Source organism: Sparus aurata, chromosome 2 (assembly GCF_900880675.1).
Source record: "Sparus aurata chromosome 2, fSpaAur1.1, whole genome shotgun sequence".
In the NCBI taxonomy this organism is placed as follows: domain Eukaryota; kingdom Metazoa; phylum Chordata; class Actinopteri; order Spariformes; family Sparidae; genus Sparus; species Sparus aurata.
Window position 1 is genome coordinate 3,840,706 of NC_044188.1, and position 15,443 is coordinate 3,856,148.

General features: G+C 41.4%; 1 protein-coding gene across 1 annotated transcript in view; it reads right to left on the bottom strand.

Moving 5' to 3' along the window:
* The window catches only part of sptbn4b (spectrin, beta, non-erythrocytic 4b), a 79,556-nt gene that overhangs the window by 37,037 nt on the left and 27,076 nt on the right, over positions 1-15,443 (bottom strand). The window contains 8 exon segments of the mRNA XM_030439898.1: positions 6,189-6,279; positions 6,999-7,201; positions 10,174-10,399; positions 10,528-10,658; positions 11,185-11,343; positions 11,678-11,918; positions 14,935-15,072; positions 15,180-15,394. Of these exon segments, the coding sequence (XP_030295758.1) occupies positions 6,189-6,279; positions 6,999-7,201; positions 10,174-10,399; positions 10,528-10,658; positions 11,185-11,343; positions 11,678-11,918; positions 14,935-15,072; positions 15,180-15,394 (1,404 nt within the window).

Below are 15,443 nucleotides of genomic sequence, written 5' to 3' on the forward strand. Positions count from 1 at the left end.
ATGCAGCCTTTTAAAACCAGGAAAAGACAACGTTTATGGCATATCTTGTTAAATCATATTGTCCGAAGTCTATGATGATATATAGCCTCATATCATGATAACAATATATATGGATACATCGCCAGGCCCTAAATAACTGTTAGTGTGCATTGACTGAATTCTTATTTTAAAAGATCGGATACATCAAAACACTCACACACACTGAAATTGAGACGCATTTGTTTGATTGCATAAGACACACACACACACTCACATTACATTATCATAATTCTGAGGAAAAGCTAAGCTGATAGGTAGAGATACTGTAGATAAACACACCAGTGACACATACAGTGGGAAATGCAAGGTCAAACACACAGACATGAATATTTAATGACGCACAGCAGGCACATGTAGGCAGACACACGTGTACCAACAAGCATGGCCGCAAGAATTCACATGTACACACAACACAACAGATCAGTGTCCTCAGCATTAACACATACCCACACCGTAGAGAACCCCCCCCCCCACACATACACACACACCCCTCCACTCTCCATCAAAGAGTAAAATCTGTCTGTGTGAGGCAAACACACAGTGAAACACCTCACGCCTGCGCTGACAGCATCACCAACAAATTCAGGTCAGCATCAGCACCCTCGTTTCTCCGTCATCATCATCCTCACACCTGCATGCAGCGTTTCCACCTGCACCTCCGTCCCTCTCTCCTAACCCAACTGAAAGCGAGTAACCCGTTTACCGGCGGCGTTTAACTGGAACAGCCCGCGGGATTGTAGCAGCTGCAGGCAGCCGCTGGTATCCGCATCCTCGCTGGTTTGCCGTCACACACATGCAAAGACGCTCTTCACCGCAGAGTCGGATGGAGAGAGAGGGAGAACGAGGAAAGGAAGCTTAAAGAGAGCTAGACAGAAAGAGAAGTGCCTTCTGGAGACAGCGAAACAAAAGGTTTGCTGAAAGGAAAATGCCAAGCAGGAGGGTAAATAACAACAATACAGAAGGCTGAGGAGACAGACTGGAGACTTCAAACTGAGGCTGCGCTCTCTCTCTCTTTCTCTCGCTCTCTCTCTCGCTCTCTCTCTCCTTGTGTTGCCGAGGACTCGCGGTACACTCAACCAGGAAAGAGAGGAGGGGCAGGGGCGGATCAGTGAAGAGCAAGAGGGCAATAATGAGGATGAGTGAGAGAAGAAGAAGAAGAAGAAGAAGAAAAAAAAATCATCCTCCCCAAAACAATAAAATGGCTGGCAGCCGAGCCGGTGCATGGGTGCCCCTCCCCTGCTTCACACCTTCAGCGAGTGGGCAAGCAAGTGGGTGAGCAGGCAGCCTGGCTGGTTGGAGGAGAGATGAAGTGGAGTAGGAGGAGAGGAGATGAGAGGGAGGAGCAAAAGACTCGGATTTTGGGGGCAGGGGATTCAGGCAGCGCCTCTAGGCTCTCCGGTCACGGCTAATGATGCTGAGCTGGAGGAGTTGGAGGGGGGAGGTGGGCTTAAAATGGTGTCAAAATGAGTGTGAAGGGAAAGAAAGGCTGAAAAACATCGGATATTTTTTTGGGGGGGGACTGAAGCACGCCGTTCTCCACTAACAGCCAAGCTCACGGCTCCTCTACAGCTGCTTTTGTTTCATCCTTCCCCTCCTGCACCACACACACACCAACCCCCTCTACCATCCTTCTCTTCCTCTCTGCAGCAGTCCCAGGCAGCTGTACTCTCTGTCTCCAGCTTGCCTGACGCTGCTGCAGTGGTAAAGCAGAGAGAAAAGAGAGAGAGAGAGAGAAGAGGTTTGGAAAGAGCAAAAGAGAAAGAACAGAGGAGGGGCGACAGTGGGAAGACAGACAGTAGAGGATTGGACAGCGCAGTGATTTATCCTAAATGATGTATTTGTAGTTTGATAGATTTACTGCTCCTCTTTCCCTTAAAGGACTGGGGTTGGATTTCTGTCCAAAGCCCCCCCCCCCCCCCCGGTTTGTCACTTTGTCACCTCTTCCTGAAGCTATCACACACAATCACAGACGGGTAAGGACATGTCGGCTAACATGAGTAAACATGCCTCACACATTCACACACACCTACATGCAGAAGCCAACAAGAAACAGTGGCGTGTACGCTCACACTTGTCAGGATTTTTATAAACACACGTGCAGAAACACACGAGTTCGCTCTCACACATACATTACACACAGGTCTGATGACTGCAGAGGTCATGAAGGGTCACAGCCTGATGCCCCCCTTGAGACTGTAAATTAATTGAATGACGGGGGGAAAAAAAAGGAGGGAAGGAGTGTGTGTTGGGGGGCTGAGGGGTGGTGGAGAATGAATGAAGATGAGTGTGGGAGGGGGAGGAGGAGATAGAGAAGTTTGTCTGACGTCGGAAGGGAAGAAGAGGACAATGAAAGAGGGAGAGGGGAGGATTTGTAGCCCCATCATCACGTCATCAGACCTCATGTATTTGAGCCAGTAGTTTCAGTGCACGTCACTGGAAAACCCTGCATGTGCTGACAAAAGCTCCTAGATTCAACAAGGTCGATGTGAATGTGTGGAACTAGAAAAATGTATCCAATCATTTAGTCAAGTAAATGAAAATGTATTAACAAGCTTTGTCTTCTTCTTCTCTTTTTTTGTATCACAGTTAATCAAATCTGTTTGGGTTTTGGAAGATTCGTTAGACAAAATCTTTTTAAGATGCGCCATCGACATCTGCAAAATTATGATGGATGATTCTGACATTTGATTAACTAAATCTTCAAGTGGCAATTCAAAAACAATTGATTAATCAATTATGGTGGAAGCTAACTACTTAAATTTACTGAAGTGCTTTTATTGTACTTTTTACTCCACTACATTTATATGACAAATTAAGGTACAGGATATTTTGCAGATTTAATTTACTACACAAGATGATCAACAAATACATTTTGATTTGATATTGTACATTAAGATAAAACTGTATTGATACCCTGAAGGGAAACTCAAATGCTACCATTTATAAAGCTGTTAAACCACCTTTACCAGCTTCAACTTGAATGTACACACAAATTATACAAATTAACCTGTTGAGTCCAGGAAAAGTGTTATTCTGCTACATAGTAAAAAAAGATAAAAGAGAGAAATGGTGTAGAAGAATAATCATTTGACTCTATATTCAAAAAAAGAAAATGGTCTTAACACTGTTTACCCTCTGTAATGTCTGACCAGACAGAAGAAAAACACAAACAGGCTCAAAACTGTGATTAATGCACACAGAGGGACTTTGCATGTGTTACATCTTTTATATAAAGACACACTCTGTTTAGCAAAGCAGCCTTTGGGCATACACCTGCTCTTTTCCTGAAACAGACCAGGAGGTGAATCCGGGTAAAAAGCTACAGTGTGATCTCTAACTGAGATCACCCCTTCAGCGCCCTTTGGTCCTAAAGATGGAGTTGTATTGAGATGGAGACATGCTGAAGAGGGACTATGAAGATTATATAAGTGAGGGGGAAAAAATTGAGTTTTTTTTATTTTTTCAAGACTCCAGTAAGTGAAATTGATTGAAGATTAAAGTTGTGTCCAATCAACAAGTCAACTGAGAGGCCATGAGGCCGTTTACCCATCCAGAAATGTGGTTTTGTATTTGTAATTAGTAACACTGATCTGCTAATGACTCTATTTTAACCGAAATAATGATATATGAGTAAGTGAAGTATTTCTGTAGTAGGAGAATTTTCTTAACACATATACAAACACTTCATCTTTCAATATATTACAAAAAATTCACATTAAAAATCACCAAATTTGTAGATAAGATTGATTCTTAGATTGTAATCTAAAAGTTACTAGTAACTTAAAGGAGAACTTCGGTCGATTTAAACATGCAGCTTCATTGCTCAAGCTACCCTTGACTTGCCAGTACCGAAGACGCGAACACATTTGGTCCAACCATTACAGAGCTCCGTGAACGGAGATTTAGCATTGAAAGCTAACAGCATGGGGTCAGAACTTTACACTGTGTTTTAAGCGTCTTAACATGCTCCACATCTCACACCGAATGTTATGCAACAACAGCAGACACTTTAGCACACAGCACTGTAGCGTGTATGACTCAAAATGAATAAAAAAATAGTTAAAACAGTGTGTTTGTGCAAGGAGCTACTTACCTGTCTGTTGACATCCGTGCGTTCCGGTAGCTAGACCAAACTAGCATATCCATCGAGTGTGCACTTAACAGGCTTAACAGGCTATTGTAAGGCTCATGGCTCATGACAGGCTGTAACATGGACATGTACATTATGAACAGAAACACGAAAATGCTGGATTACGTTTCCATCTCCGCCAGTGAGGGAGTAAGTGCACGCTCGACAGATGGACTAGTTTGGTCTAGCTACCGGAAGACACGGATGTCAACAAACAGGGAAGTAGCTGCTTGCACAAACACACTGTTTTAACTACTTTTTTATTCATTTTGAGTCATACACGCTACAGTGCTGTGTGCTAAGGTGTCTGCTGATGTTGCATAACTTTTGGTGTGAGATGTGGAGCATGTTAAGACGCTTAAAACACAGTGTAAAGTTCTGACCCCATGCTGTTAGCTGTCAATGCTAAGTCTCCGTTCACGGAGCTCTGTAATGGTTGGACCAAATGTGTTCACGTCTTCAGTACTGGCAAGTCAAGGGTAGCTTGAGCAATGAAGCTGCATGTTTAAATCGACCGAAGTTCTCCTTTAAGCAGTCAGTTAAATGTGGTGGAGTAAAAAGTACAAAATCTGCCTCTGAGGTGTAATGGAGCAGAAGTATGAAGTTGCATAAAATGGAAATTTCAAATCAGCGAAACTTGAATTTGTACTTGAAGTACAGAACTTCTTAAAAAAAGTGTGCCATAATTCTACCCATAAAGACCAGCCGAAAGAATATAAACTCTTGATGTGATCATTTGTGTACAAAAAAATTATTTGGCTGCATAAAACTCTGTGTAAAACAGTTGGCAAGTGAATGGAGAGCAGCAGCGAGTAGCAGGAAACACGAGGATGCAGCATGGACTGAACGCAAGAACACACCCTGAGAGCTGCGAGCTCAGGTTCCTACAGACTGACGCAGTGTCACACGCCCACTGTAGGCTACACACATATACACACACATAACACACACATACACAGTGAGGGGAAGACTCCTCATGCATACTGTATTTCTACAGACACGCACAACGTACAGTATGAGCAGACAGATAGATGGATATGGCTGACACACACACACCTACACATGCAGACACTCGTACACAGTCAGATACACTCTTCCTCCTTTGAATAAGTGATGAGGAGCTGTGCTGCTGAATTATTCAGTCGAGCCAAAGAGAGAAAGTTGCTGAAACTAAACAAGGTTTTGGCCCAGAAAGAAGCCTGAGACTCTGCAGGGTGAGAGAGCAATAACTGCAGGAGTGATCAGAGGTGAGCCACGTGCAACACGGCTGGACATACATGAGTTGTGAACCACAGCAGTGATAGTTCCAACAAGGAAACTGGTGAGCCTCATAATACAGAACGTCCCAGAGATCATGCAATCATGTGAGTACAGAACAGTATGTTTAAATATAAGTATATAAGTAGTCATGGTTTGGTCCAAATGTCAAGCAAGTCCGAAGTCACTTGTTCTTGGGTAAATTAAGTCAGATTAAATCACAGATTGCTCTGAGTCAAGAACAAATTCAAGGCAGCCGTAGCTGCAGTTTTGTCTCCCCATCACTTTAAAACAATGAAATAGACAGCCAAACTCAAAAAAACTTAAAAACTAAACTGAAAACATAAAATTAACACAGAAAAAGTCATTTCACTCATCATGTCTCAAGTCAAGTCTTTAACTTCAAATCCTGTCCAAATCAAGCCATTTAAATCTTTAAAACTAAAACTTTTTAAAAACAGCCTTTAAAACACTAGTGACAAACTTTTTTCTCCCATCAGCAACAAAGAGGGTGAAAGGGAGGTCAAACTTGTGACGCAGCCATGATGGTTTCTGGGTATTGAAGTTCAGAAGGATGAAAACAGTTATCTTGTGCTGCCACTAGAGGCCACCAAAATGTGAAGTTGGCTATGGTAACAAAAGGGAACAAAGAGATTACCATCCTTATTTTTCTCTTGAACCGATTTAATCCTCCCCTGCATGCGACCCTCTTAAGTCTCTAAGAGTTCAACCAACAAGTACAACCAGTCCGTTGGCCTCCTACCTCGTGACAGTCCTGAAGAAACCTCTGAAGTTCCCACTGGTCGTTGAGTTTTTCAAGCCACTGATGCGCTAGCTCTCTGTTCTGGTTTCCCCTGAAAGAGTGAAGGATGGAGTCATTTCATTTGAGATAATTTGTGCTTGACTAACAAATTACCTTAATTCATGTAATCAACGTGAAATGGTTTATTACAGAACCAGAATGTAATAAATCAAAATAATAATTAATAATAATGTGTCCCCATGGATGGAAAATAAATGTCCAATGAGTTAATTCATGTAAATTAAGTCTAAAAACCATATGGGTCTTCACATGGCTATTGTTGGAAACATACACACACAATAACACAACCCCCTCCCAACACACACATACACACCACCAGCTCAGCTATCACACAGATTTCATGGTCAGATGTCACTTCTGGACCTAACAGACCAAGCTCTGTTTTCAGTGTTTTGTTTCATTTACACTTGGGGTTCCCTCTGCTTCGAATTCTGTAGCTTTCATTATTCTTTTTATTATTGTCGCATTGTGTTTGGGAAGCAGCTGCATGGACTGTTGTGCTTTAAAATCAGTTCAAGAATCTATTAAGAAGAATTTCCATTATTACAAAGCATATACAATTTTTGTCACAACCTCTACACGGCATATGTTTACACAGAATAAATGTCCTCTATATGAAATATGTAAAGGAGAGGGAAAACTACTTTTTCACAACTGTCAATGTGATCAGCCTCAAGATATTTTGTGCTCTAAGTAATTTCCTTTATTTCTCTTTGTATAACTTTTTGTTTTTTGGTTTGTATGCGGTACCTTTTGGCGAGGGTGTCGATACGTTCCTTGATGCGTTCAGAGTAGATGTTACTCTGGCTGATCAGACTCTCTCCGGCCTCGATCACGGCTTTGATCCTGTGCAGGTTCAGCTCCATCGTGGTGGTGAAGTCCTTGTGTTTCTTGATGGCGGCTTCAACTGTTTCCACAGTGGTGGGCAGCTCCACATGAGCAAGGGCTGACTCCTAAAGAACGGACATGGTATACAGTGAGGTAATTAAAAAACACAGCAACAACTGACAGAAAGATAGCTGAATAGATAAAACCAACTCTTGAAATTTAAGCTTGATATTGGTTAATTCATCTACTAAACCATATAAAGTCTGTTTAACAGGTCAGTTTTGGGGTTCAAACATTCTCAATCATTTGATCTAGAACTTCAAAGAAATACTTTGATAATCAAGTAAGTAAGTAAGTATTTTTTAAAGCCAAGCTGCCAAACATTTCTCAGTGTCAGCTTCTTAATTTGAGAATTTGCTGCTTTTTCTTTGTCCCGTCTGACTGTTAACACTATTAGCTTTTAACACATTACCTTGATCTTTAGAAAATTATCAGAGGACAATCACAATTGTCTCTCTTTTAATAGACGTATCAATACATTTTTCTGTTAAATGACTATTTTGTATTTGCCCTTTTATGGGAAGGTAGCAGCAGTATTCCAGAATTTGTTTTTATTCAATTTTAGTCTATAAATATCTTGAGATCAGAAAATATGAAATGATGATGTTTTGAAACAAAACTACTGAAACCAGTAATATCATCACAAATGTATATGGCCTCTGGATAGATAGAAAATGAATTAAAATAAGGGAGAAACAACAGGGAGAGGCAGACAGAGGTCTACGGCCTGCAACGTCTTTGATGCTTATTGAAGAAGAAATGCTGCTCTCTCTAAATCAAGCCCCAGGCTACTAAGGAGAGCTTGTCCCTGGTAAAGATCTAATATCAAACTCAAAGGGACCTTTTGGTCAACACACATGCACACACAGGAGTCGAGGGCAGCTCTGCCTGTGACATTTCAGATGAGAATAACAAACCTCTGCACATATAATACTGAGATTTAATACAGCAATGCAGACTACAAGATCAGGGTCTGACAGAGGGTAAACTGTAGAGCTGGAAATGTGCTGCAATCATATCTATATGGCAATATGAAAGATGCTGATAGTAAATTAGTGTATAATGGGAGTGGGGCAAAGAAAAATACTTTAATACATTATTAAATAAAAAGGATAATCATGCAGAGCATAATTGAGAGATTGCAGCCTGTGTTGATTGTTGATTTTCTGGCCTTTGCTGGACAATGAAGTTTCATTGCAACGTCAAATTCAGGCTTTGAATACTGGGGGCGGACATTAAGCCTAGAGTAATTACGTTAAGAGATATTTCTGAGGGAGGCAGAGATCTGCAGTGAGTGATCAAAAAAGACTCACCCAGTCTTTTGAAAGTGGACAGTTTAGGGGACATTTCAGAATTCTGAAATTGTTGGGAAGTACATACTGGAGGAGACACACCGGGTGTAATATCTGCCTAACAACAATTACTAACAACGTTGGCCATTTTCACCTTTAGCTAACGTCTGCAGCTATAAAGAATACAGCGAGCCCAGCTTGTCAGCATAAACTGAAGAGGCGTGGTCAACTCAGCCGTCCGTCTCTGAGTGCAACGATCATGTTCGTGATGTTTGACGATGGAGGACAGGAATTGAGGATGCCATACCCTGAGATGCATCGAGATGTATCAAGAATTGCTGTGCATTGAAATTGTTGACAGATGAATCACAATCAAATCAAATTGTGGGGCCAGTGAAGATTCACACCACTTATAATCATCACTCTAGGTACAACTACTGACAATGTCTACATTTGCTTTGAAAAGGTACTGAATATTGTATCCTTTAAAAACTGGACTTAATCAACTTATTATTCATGGCACTAAAATGTTAAATAATTACACTGCTGCATTCTTCAAATGAAGATAAGATCTCAGATTTGATCTTTTCAGAACAAATACTTGCACAGTAACTTAAGAATCATGGACAAAATGTAGTCAATAAGAGGCTAGTATGATTTACACAAGCCTATAAATACCATCATTATGTACACACACACACACACACACACACACACACACACACACACACACACACACACACACACACAGACTTGAGTATCAGGAGGCTGCAAACAATTCCTCCTCCACAATGTAGATCTAAAGTTACTGGATGCTGCTGCCTTGACAGCTCCTGCTCTAATATCATATAACACAGGGACACTCTGCAAAAAGTCTCCTGCTGACACACACACACACGCACACACACACACATACACACACACACACACACTCTTCTTTTCTCTCTGTCTCCCTCTCTCCGTATCTCAGAGCTGACTTTGGCAGGGCTAAGCCGACCACACCCAGTCCAGTTGATGCTCTGCTGCAGTCAGAAAGCAGCATTTGACCCGTTCAGATGCTCATGAAGTCACCAGGATGTTTATGTGATGAAATATGGCTTATCCTTTGTTACCATCATTATCATGTGATCCGACTAAAGGACAGAAGCAGGACGGGTTTTATCCCCCATGTAATTGTATATGCATATATACAAGAGAAAACTATCTAAATATAAAAGTGAAATCTAACTGACAACTGTTTTAGCTGCATATTTTTTTCCTACTGATTTTATGTGCAGTATATCGGTCCCTCTGGTCTGCCACCATCAGAGGAAAAGATAAGATGAAAAGGGAAAAATGAGCAGAGAGAAGGAGGATTTGTCTCTGCCTCAGTGACAGACAAGCTCAAAGAAAATCACCTAAAAGGTGAAACTGCAACATAAAAGCACATCATGCATGTTGCATACAGCAGCTGCGTTCATTTGGCATTTAGCTTCTCTAGTGTTGAATAAAAAAACTGTTCAGATGTTTTAGTCAAGCAGATTTGTATGATGCAACGGGGTTGGAGCAAAAAAAGAACGCTTGCTCCCAGTTGCTGGGAATACATCACTGACATAGAAAGACAGTCATGTGATGATGAAAGGTAGTAAAGTAATCCATGTATAATGTATCATCATCTACACAGCAGTGACATGTCACCTGGTGTTGGCCATATCTGAACCAAGGTTTTAGGACTGATAAACCAAGCGTCATTGTCATTGTCTCACCTGGTTGTTGAGGAAGGACTCGGCCTGTTTGACATCTCGCAGGAACAGATGGAAAATGTGAGCCTGGACCAGAACATCTCTCCTGCTCTCCCACATCTCCAGCAGTTTGTTCCAGCCAACGTCGAGCTTCTGGAGCCACTGCTGCAGGGCAGCCTGCGGGAGAGGAGCCTCCTCAGACTCCAGCAGCTCGTTCATGGCCTGGAGGCGCTCATAGTCCTCTTCATACCTGCATGGAAAGCAACAGTAACCCATTCAATGTTCTCTGATCTTTTAAGATCTTTTAGGAAGATATTCTAAAGATAAGATCTTGATGTATGAACAAGAGAAGCCTTTTCTTGGCTATGAGTAACCCACCGTCCAATCTCCTCCTTTAGGGCAGCATGTTTGTTGATGAGTTTCTCGGCCTCCTCTAGGTCGTTGGGCAGCTGGTCTGAGGCGGCCGCAGTCTGAGTCTGGACCAACCAGGTGAGGAACGAGTCCAGGTCCTGACAGGACAGGGAGAGCAGAATGACGCACTTATTGTTGGTCTGTTACTACAGAAGTTCAAGCAGACAGCAGTTGAAATACTTGAAATTGGATTACATTAACTTGTCTTGCAGCTGATACATTTAGTAAATAAAATGTAATTCTTAAAACAACAAATTTCTCCACCAGGATTGTGTCCTTTTGTGAAAAGTAGAAACATAGCCTCACACACATTATGGTTTGCTGGCTGATAAAATTTAAATTTTGACGTCCCCTTGCTCTTCTGGAGGTTGAACCCTTCTTTGCTTTTCACAAAGAAGAGACATTTCATATTAATCTTTCTGTTTTTATGTTAAAATACTCAAATTGTTCCTTCAACTACAGAATTCTTTTTTCTACTTTTCATGAACTTATGTGAAAGAGTGTGCTGGTTTGTTAACAGACTACTATCTGTTGGTCTTCTCAGTTTCTATTGATCATCAGTTATTATCAGTGAACAATCAGAGTGATAGACATCCTCCTGATGTATGGATTATCCCTGTATACCTGTATAAAGCTCTGCAGCCTGCTTGCTACCATTAGCGAGTCCTCACAGCCCTGCAGGGTGCGTTTCAGCTCTTCCCACTCCAAACTGATGCCATCAAACGGCACAAGAACCTCCATGGTCCGACCTTGGTGGACAGTGGCCAGATGCTCCGCCTCTTCCTACATAGACACAGATGGCATTATTAAAACATCTTTACCTCCACATAATTGTATTTTTTTTGTAGTTCCGTACACTTACAGCCAACTAGGCTACTATCTAATACTGTTACTTATGGATTCTAAATTTCCTGAAGCACCAAGTTTATTCAATATGAAAAAAAACATTTATAGATACTGTAAATAGAAAAATGGTTAAGAAAAACAATAAGTTCACATTAACAAGACTTAGAAAGCTAAACTTTTTTTGTTTGTTTATTGACCTGCACATCATCTTAACACATTTTTTTTTTCATATTACATTTGTAAGGTCAATGTAACACCAATAATTCCTTACCTGTAGATGTAGTAGTTTTGGCTCCAGGACGGATAGGGCTCCCTCCATTGTGGAGAGGCGTCTCTGCAGAGCCAGGACTCCTCCCAGGTCGCTGCCCATGTACTGAGTGGCGTCGATGGCTTTCCTCTTGTCCTGGATCTGGGACTTGATCTCAGCACACTCCAGCAGGTAGTTCTGCAGGCGTAACATTGAGTCCAGCTGATCTTTCTTCTGCTCCACTAGCTCCACGATGCTGTTCCACCTGGTACCATGTGAAAGACAAGATGGTCATAATGAAAGTGTATGAGAGGACAGTATAGCAGAGTGAAGGTGAAATGTGTAATAGTAAAGATAGTCCTTATTTATCTGAAACTGTTACATAAACACAAGCAACATTCATTTTTCTTCCTTAATGGTCTGAGAACATGTGGAAAAGTGAAAACTGGGAGACTGCCATTCTTGAATCCTAGTCATCCATTGTTCCAGGTGTCAAGCAGCAGATGTTATCTAAGACAAAGTATGTATCAAGTGAAACATATCACAGCTGAGGGGATTTAAACCACAAAGCTATACATCTTTTAATGTTAAAGCTGGTTTTAAACATTAAAGCTCTATTTGGGGAAATACTTTTGTTCCTGTCCATTCATTTAACTGAACTGTAACAGCTAAATGTCTGTAACATGAGTGGTTCACATCAATATTAATCTTGAGAAGACCTGAGCTGCATTATCATTACAGGACATGTTGAACTCATTATTATGATGACCTGATATGACCTGATATGAACTGTTTCTGTTTCTCTGCTGTGGTTTCAGTCCAGGTCTCGTCTGCGTACCATATCGTCATACAATATGTCCTCCTGATTCTGCTCCAGACCAGCAGGTCTCAATACACACCCATTCAGCCAAGAAACACGCACTCTCACACACATACAGAGATCCTTGTGACTATAATGAGGTAATGGCAGAGTCGCTAAGAGGCAGACAGAGCGCTCAGCAGGCAGGCAGGAAAACAGCACGGTGACGCTGACTGACCTCAGAGCTGCTAAAGTCGGTGAAAGTAGGTGAAATGTGGTCATGGTGATTGTTGAGGGATGTGTGTGTGTGGCTGGGGTCACTGCTTCACAAAAATAGAAATGAAACATAATAAGTGTATGTACTCACTAAAGAAACATGAATATATGCCAACATAAATCCTGACTTTGAGTAAAAATACTTTAGTAAGACGCCTTTCACCTCAGTAAAACTATTGCCACTTTTACAGTCATGGTTCAAACCTGAATGGTTCTCTCATTTCCTTTATCTAAAATGTTATTAAATGTTGATTATAGTCTTGGTTTAAGTGCTTAATAGCTTTATTTAAGAAATAGTAACAAGAGTGCTGATCCTCCCCCTGTCTCCATAAGGCTTAAAAAGATTTGTCTGCACATGGCATCATAAAAAGTATGTTTAATTGCAAAAGAAAACCACATCTCTTTGATACATGCTGGTCTGATTTCAGGAGCAACGTGGGTAATATTTCACAGTCTTTTGATGATAAGATATTGAATTTTTGCACAAAATCTGGGTAGACATGTAAAATTGAACATCTGTGTACTAATGTTGTATATGTTGTCTTAACCAAATAAAATATTAAAATATTATTCAAAATAGCTTGATGTCCATTTACACTACATTAATGTATTTTGTTCAGCTGAGGATTAAATGTCTTTCAGTGTATCTAATGAACAAAGTTAAAGGGGATTCACACCCAATAACCCTGATACTGTAAGCACAGTCAATATCTGAGAATAGCAGCAAAGATATCATGCAGTTATGGTCTTAAAACTGACACAGAATAAGTGTTTATATGTTATGTTTGATCTCATTTTTTTGCTCTCGGCTGGACTCCTCTTAGCTGAGGCAGCCAGCACAGATGGCCACCCTGAGACCGACACCGTGTGCCAAGGTCACAAGACTCACGGACACCCAACCATCATGGACTCTGCTGCCAGACAGAACAGTGGTCGGTGAACATGGCATGATAAAAAAAAACAATCCCATCACAGGGTCAACCTGGCTGCATGTTAGTATAAATACACATGTCGGCCATGTCGGCCATTTCTGCTTTTATTTAATTCTGTAAAGATAAGAGCAGGTAGGAGTTCATCCTGTTATGAAGACAACGACTGACAGGACACAAGGCGCTTGTCAAAAGACAATTACAAAACATTGTTTGAGTATGAATTCCTTTGAACAATGAGCCCACGAAATTTCTCTTCCTCGCCATCTCTCTTCTCTTCTGCATGTCAGTCCGCCTCCCTCTCCTCCCACCTGCTCCTCCCCCCTCCTGGGAGTAAATAGGACAGCGCTCCAGAAAGCCAATGCACTATTTAACAGGCAGGGGGCTGTCTGCTCACAGGCTGCTCTACCCATAGAGTAAAGCATAGGAACATTATTAAGTGAATTTCTGAAAATATATTTGAAAAAATTTATTGCTGAAACTTGTCCTTAAGCACTACTCTTTGTTGTGTTTCAGTGCTTTGCTCACCAACACTTTGACAGCAATAATCACTTGTTACTAGCCTGTCACTGACATGAAGAACAGTACTTAGTGATTTAGCATTAGTGTGTTGAAGCATATCATATTGCTGTCTGTACGGGGTAAGTAGATGTAGGTTAGTATTACAATCCAGTGTTTTGATGACATTGTTATTATAAATAGGTGTAGCTATAAGTCAATAATAACTTTATATTCACTGTACTGCTGTGAAAGACAACAACATAATGAGATTTCGATGGGACTCCCTGAAATGTGGCCAAGTAATTGAAATGATGATCAACAGATTAGATTTTTAATTATGATCGGGAAACTACTGCAGTCATTGCACTGAAACGTGTGTCAAGGCAGGACGACCGGGAGAGTAGGAGAGAGAGAGAGGGGGAAAACATGCAACAAAACTCTCTGGCTAAAATCGAACCAGCAACAATTTTGACCATGTGCTGTAACCATTCAGTTATCAAGGATCTCCAACATGTAAATTACCTTTATTTTAGTCTAATTCATTAGATTCTCCCTCTGCATTGTGTTTTAAATGGAGTTCTAATGTATTTCTGTTCCTCAGATGAGACACTTTGAACGGCATCTGTTTTTGGAAGGTGCTACACAAACAAACTCTAATTATAGGATTCTAGGACTCTTGCAGGAGTATTAATAGCAGTAGTGGTATTCACATTCTGGTATAAGGAACAGTGGTTGTATCTGGTTTTAGCAATTTGAGGTCAGTTTTGCTTCAATACCTGGAGTTGAGGTGGTCCTGACAGCCTCTGACTTCTGTAGAAGAAGGATGACCTCCATCCAGGAGCTGCTGAACTATCTGGTTAACGTCCAAAATCCTTCCCATCAGGCTGTTCATTTCCTGGTCAAGGCTCTCAAACCTACAAGAAAGGGCATTGTAGGATGTGATGATAGTCAGTTTATTATGAGATTTTTAGAATTGGCCATTATACCTCGGTCCCCTTCCTCTCCTCTCCCTTTTCCTCACCTGTGAGCCACCACCTCCACGTCCTCCAGCCTCTCAGGGATCTCCATCTTGTCCAGCCACTGTTCCTTCTCATCAATCCACAGTTCACAGGCATTGACCTCACTGAACATGCGGTAGACGGCGAGAGCATCATGAAGCCACTGCTGTCTGAGCACAGCCACCTCGATCACCTCGGTATAAAGCTGCTCTACCTCTCCCATGCGCATCTGTACCTCCTGCAGAGAAGGGAGGGCAGAAGACATGAGAGGACACAGACAGACAGGA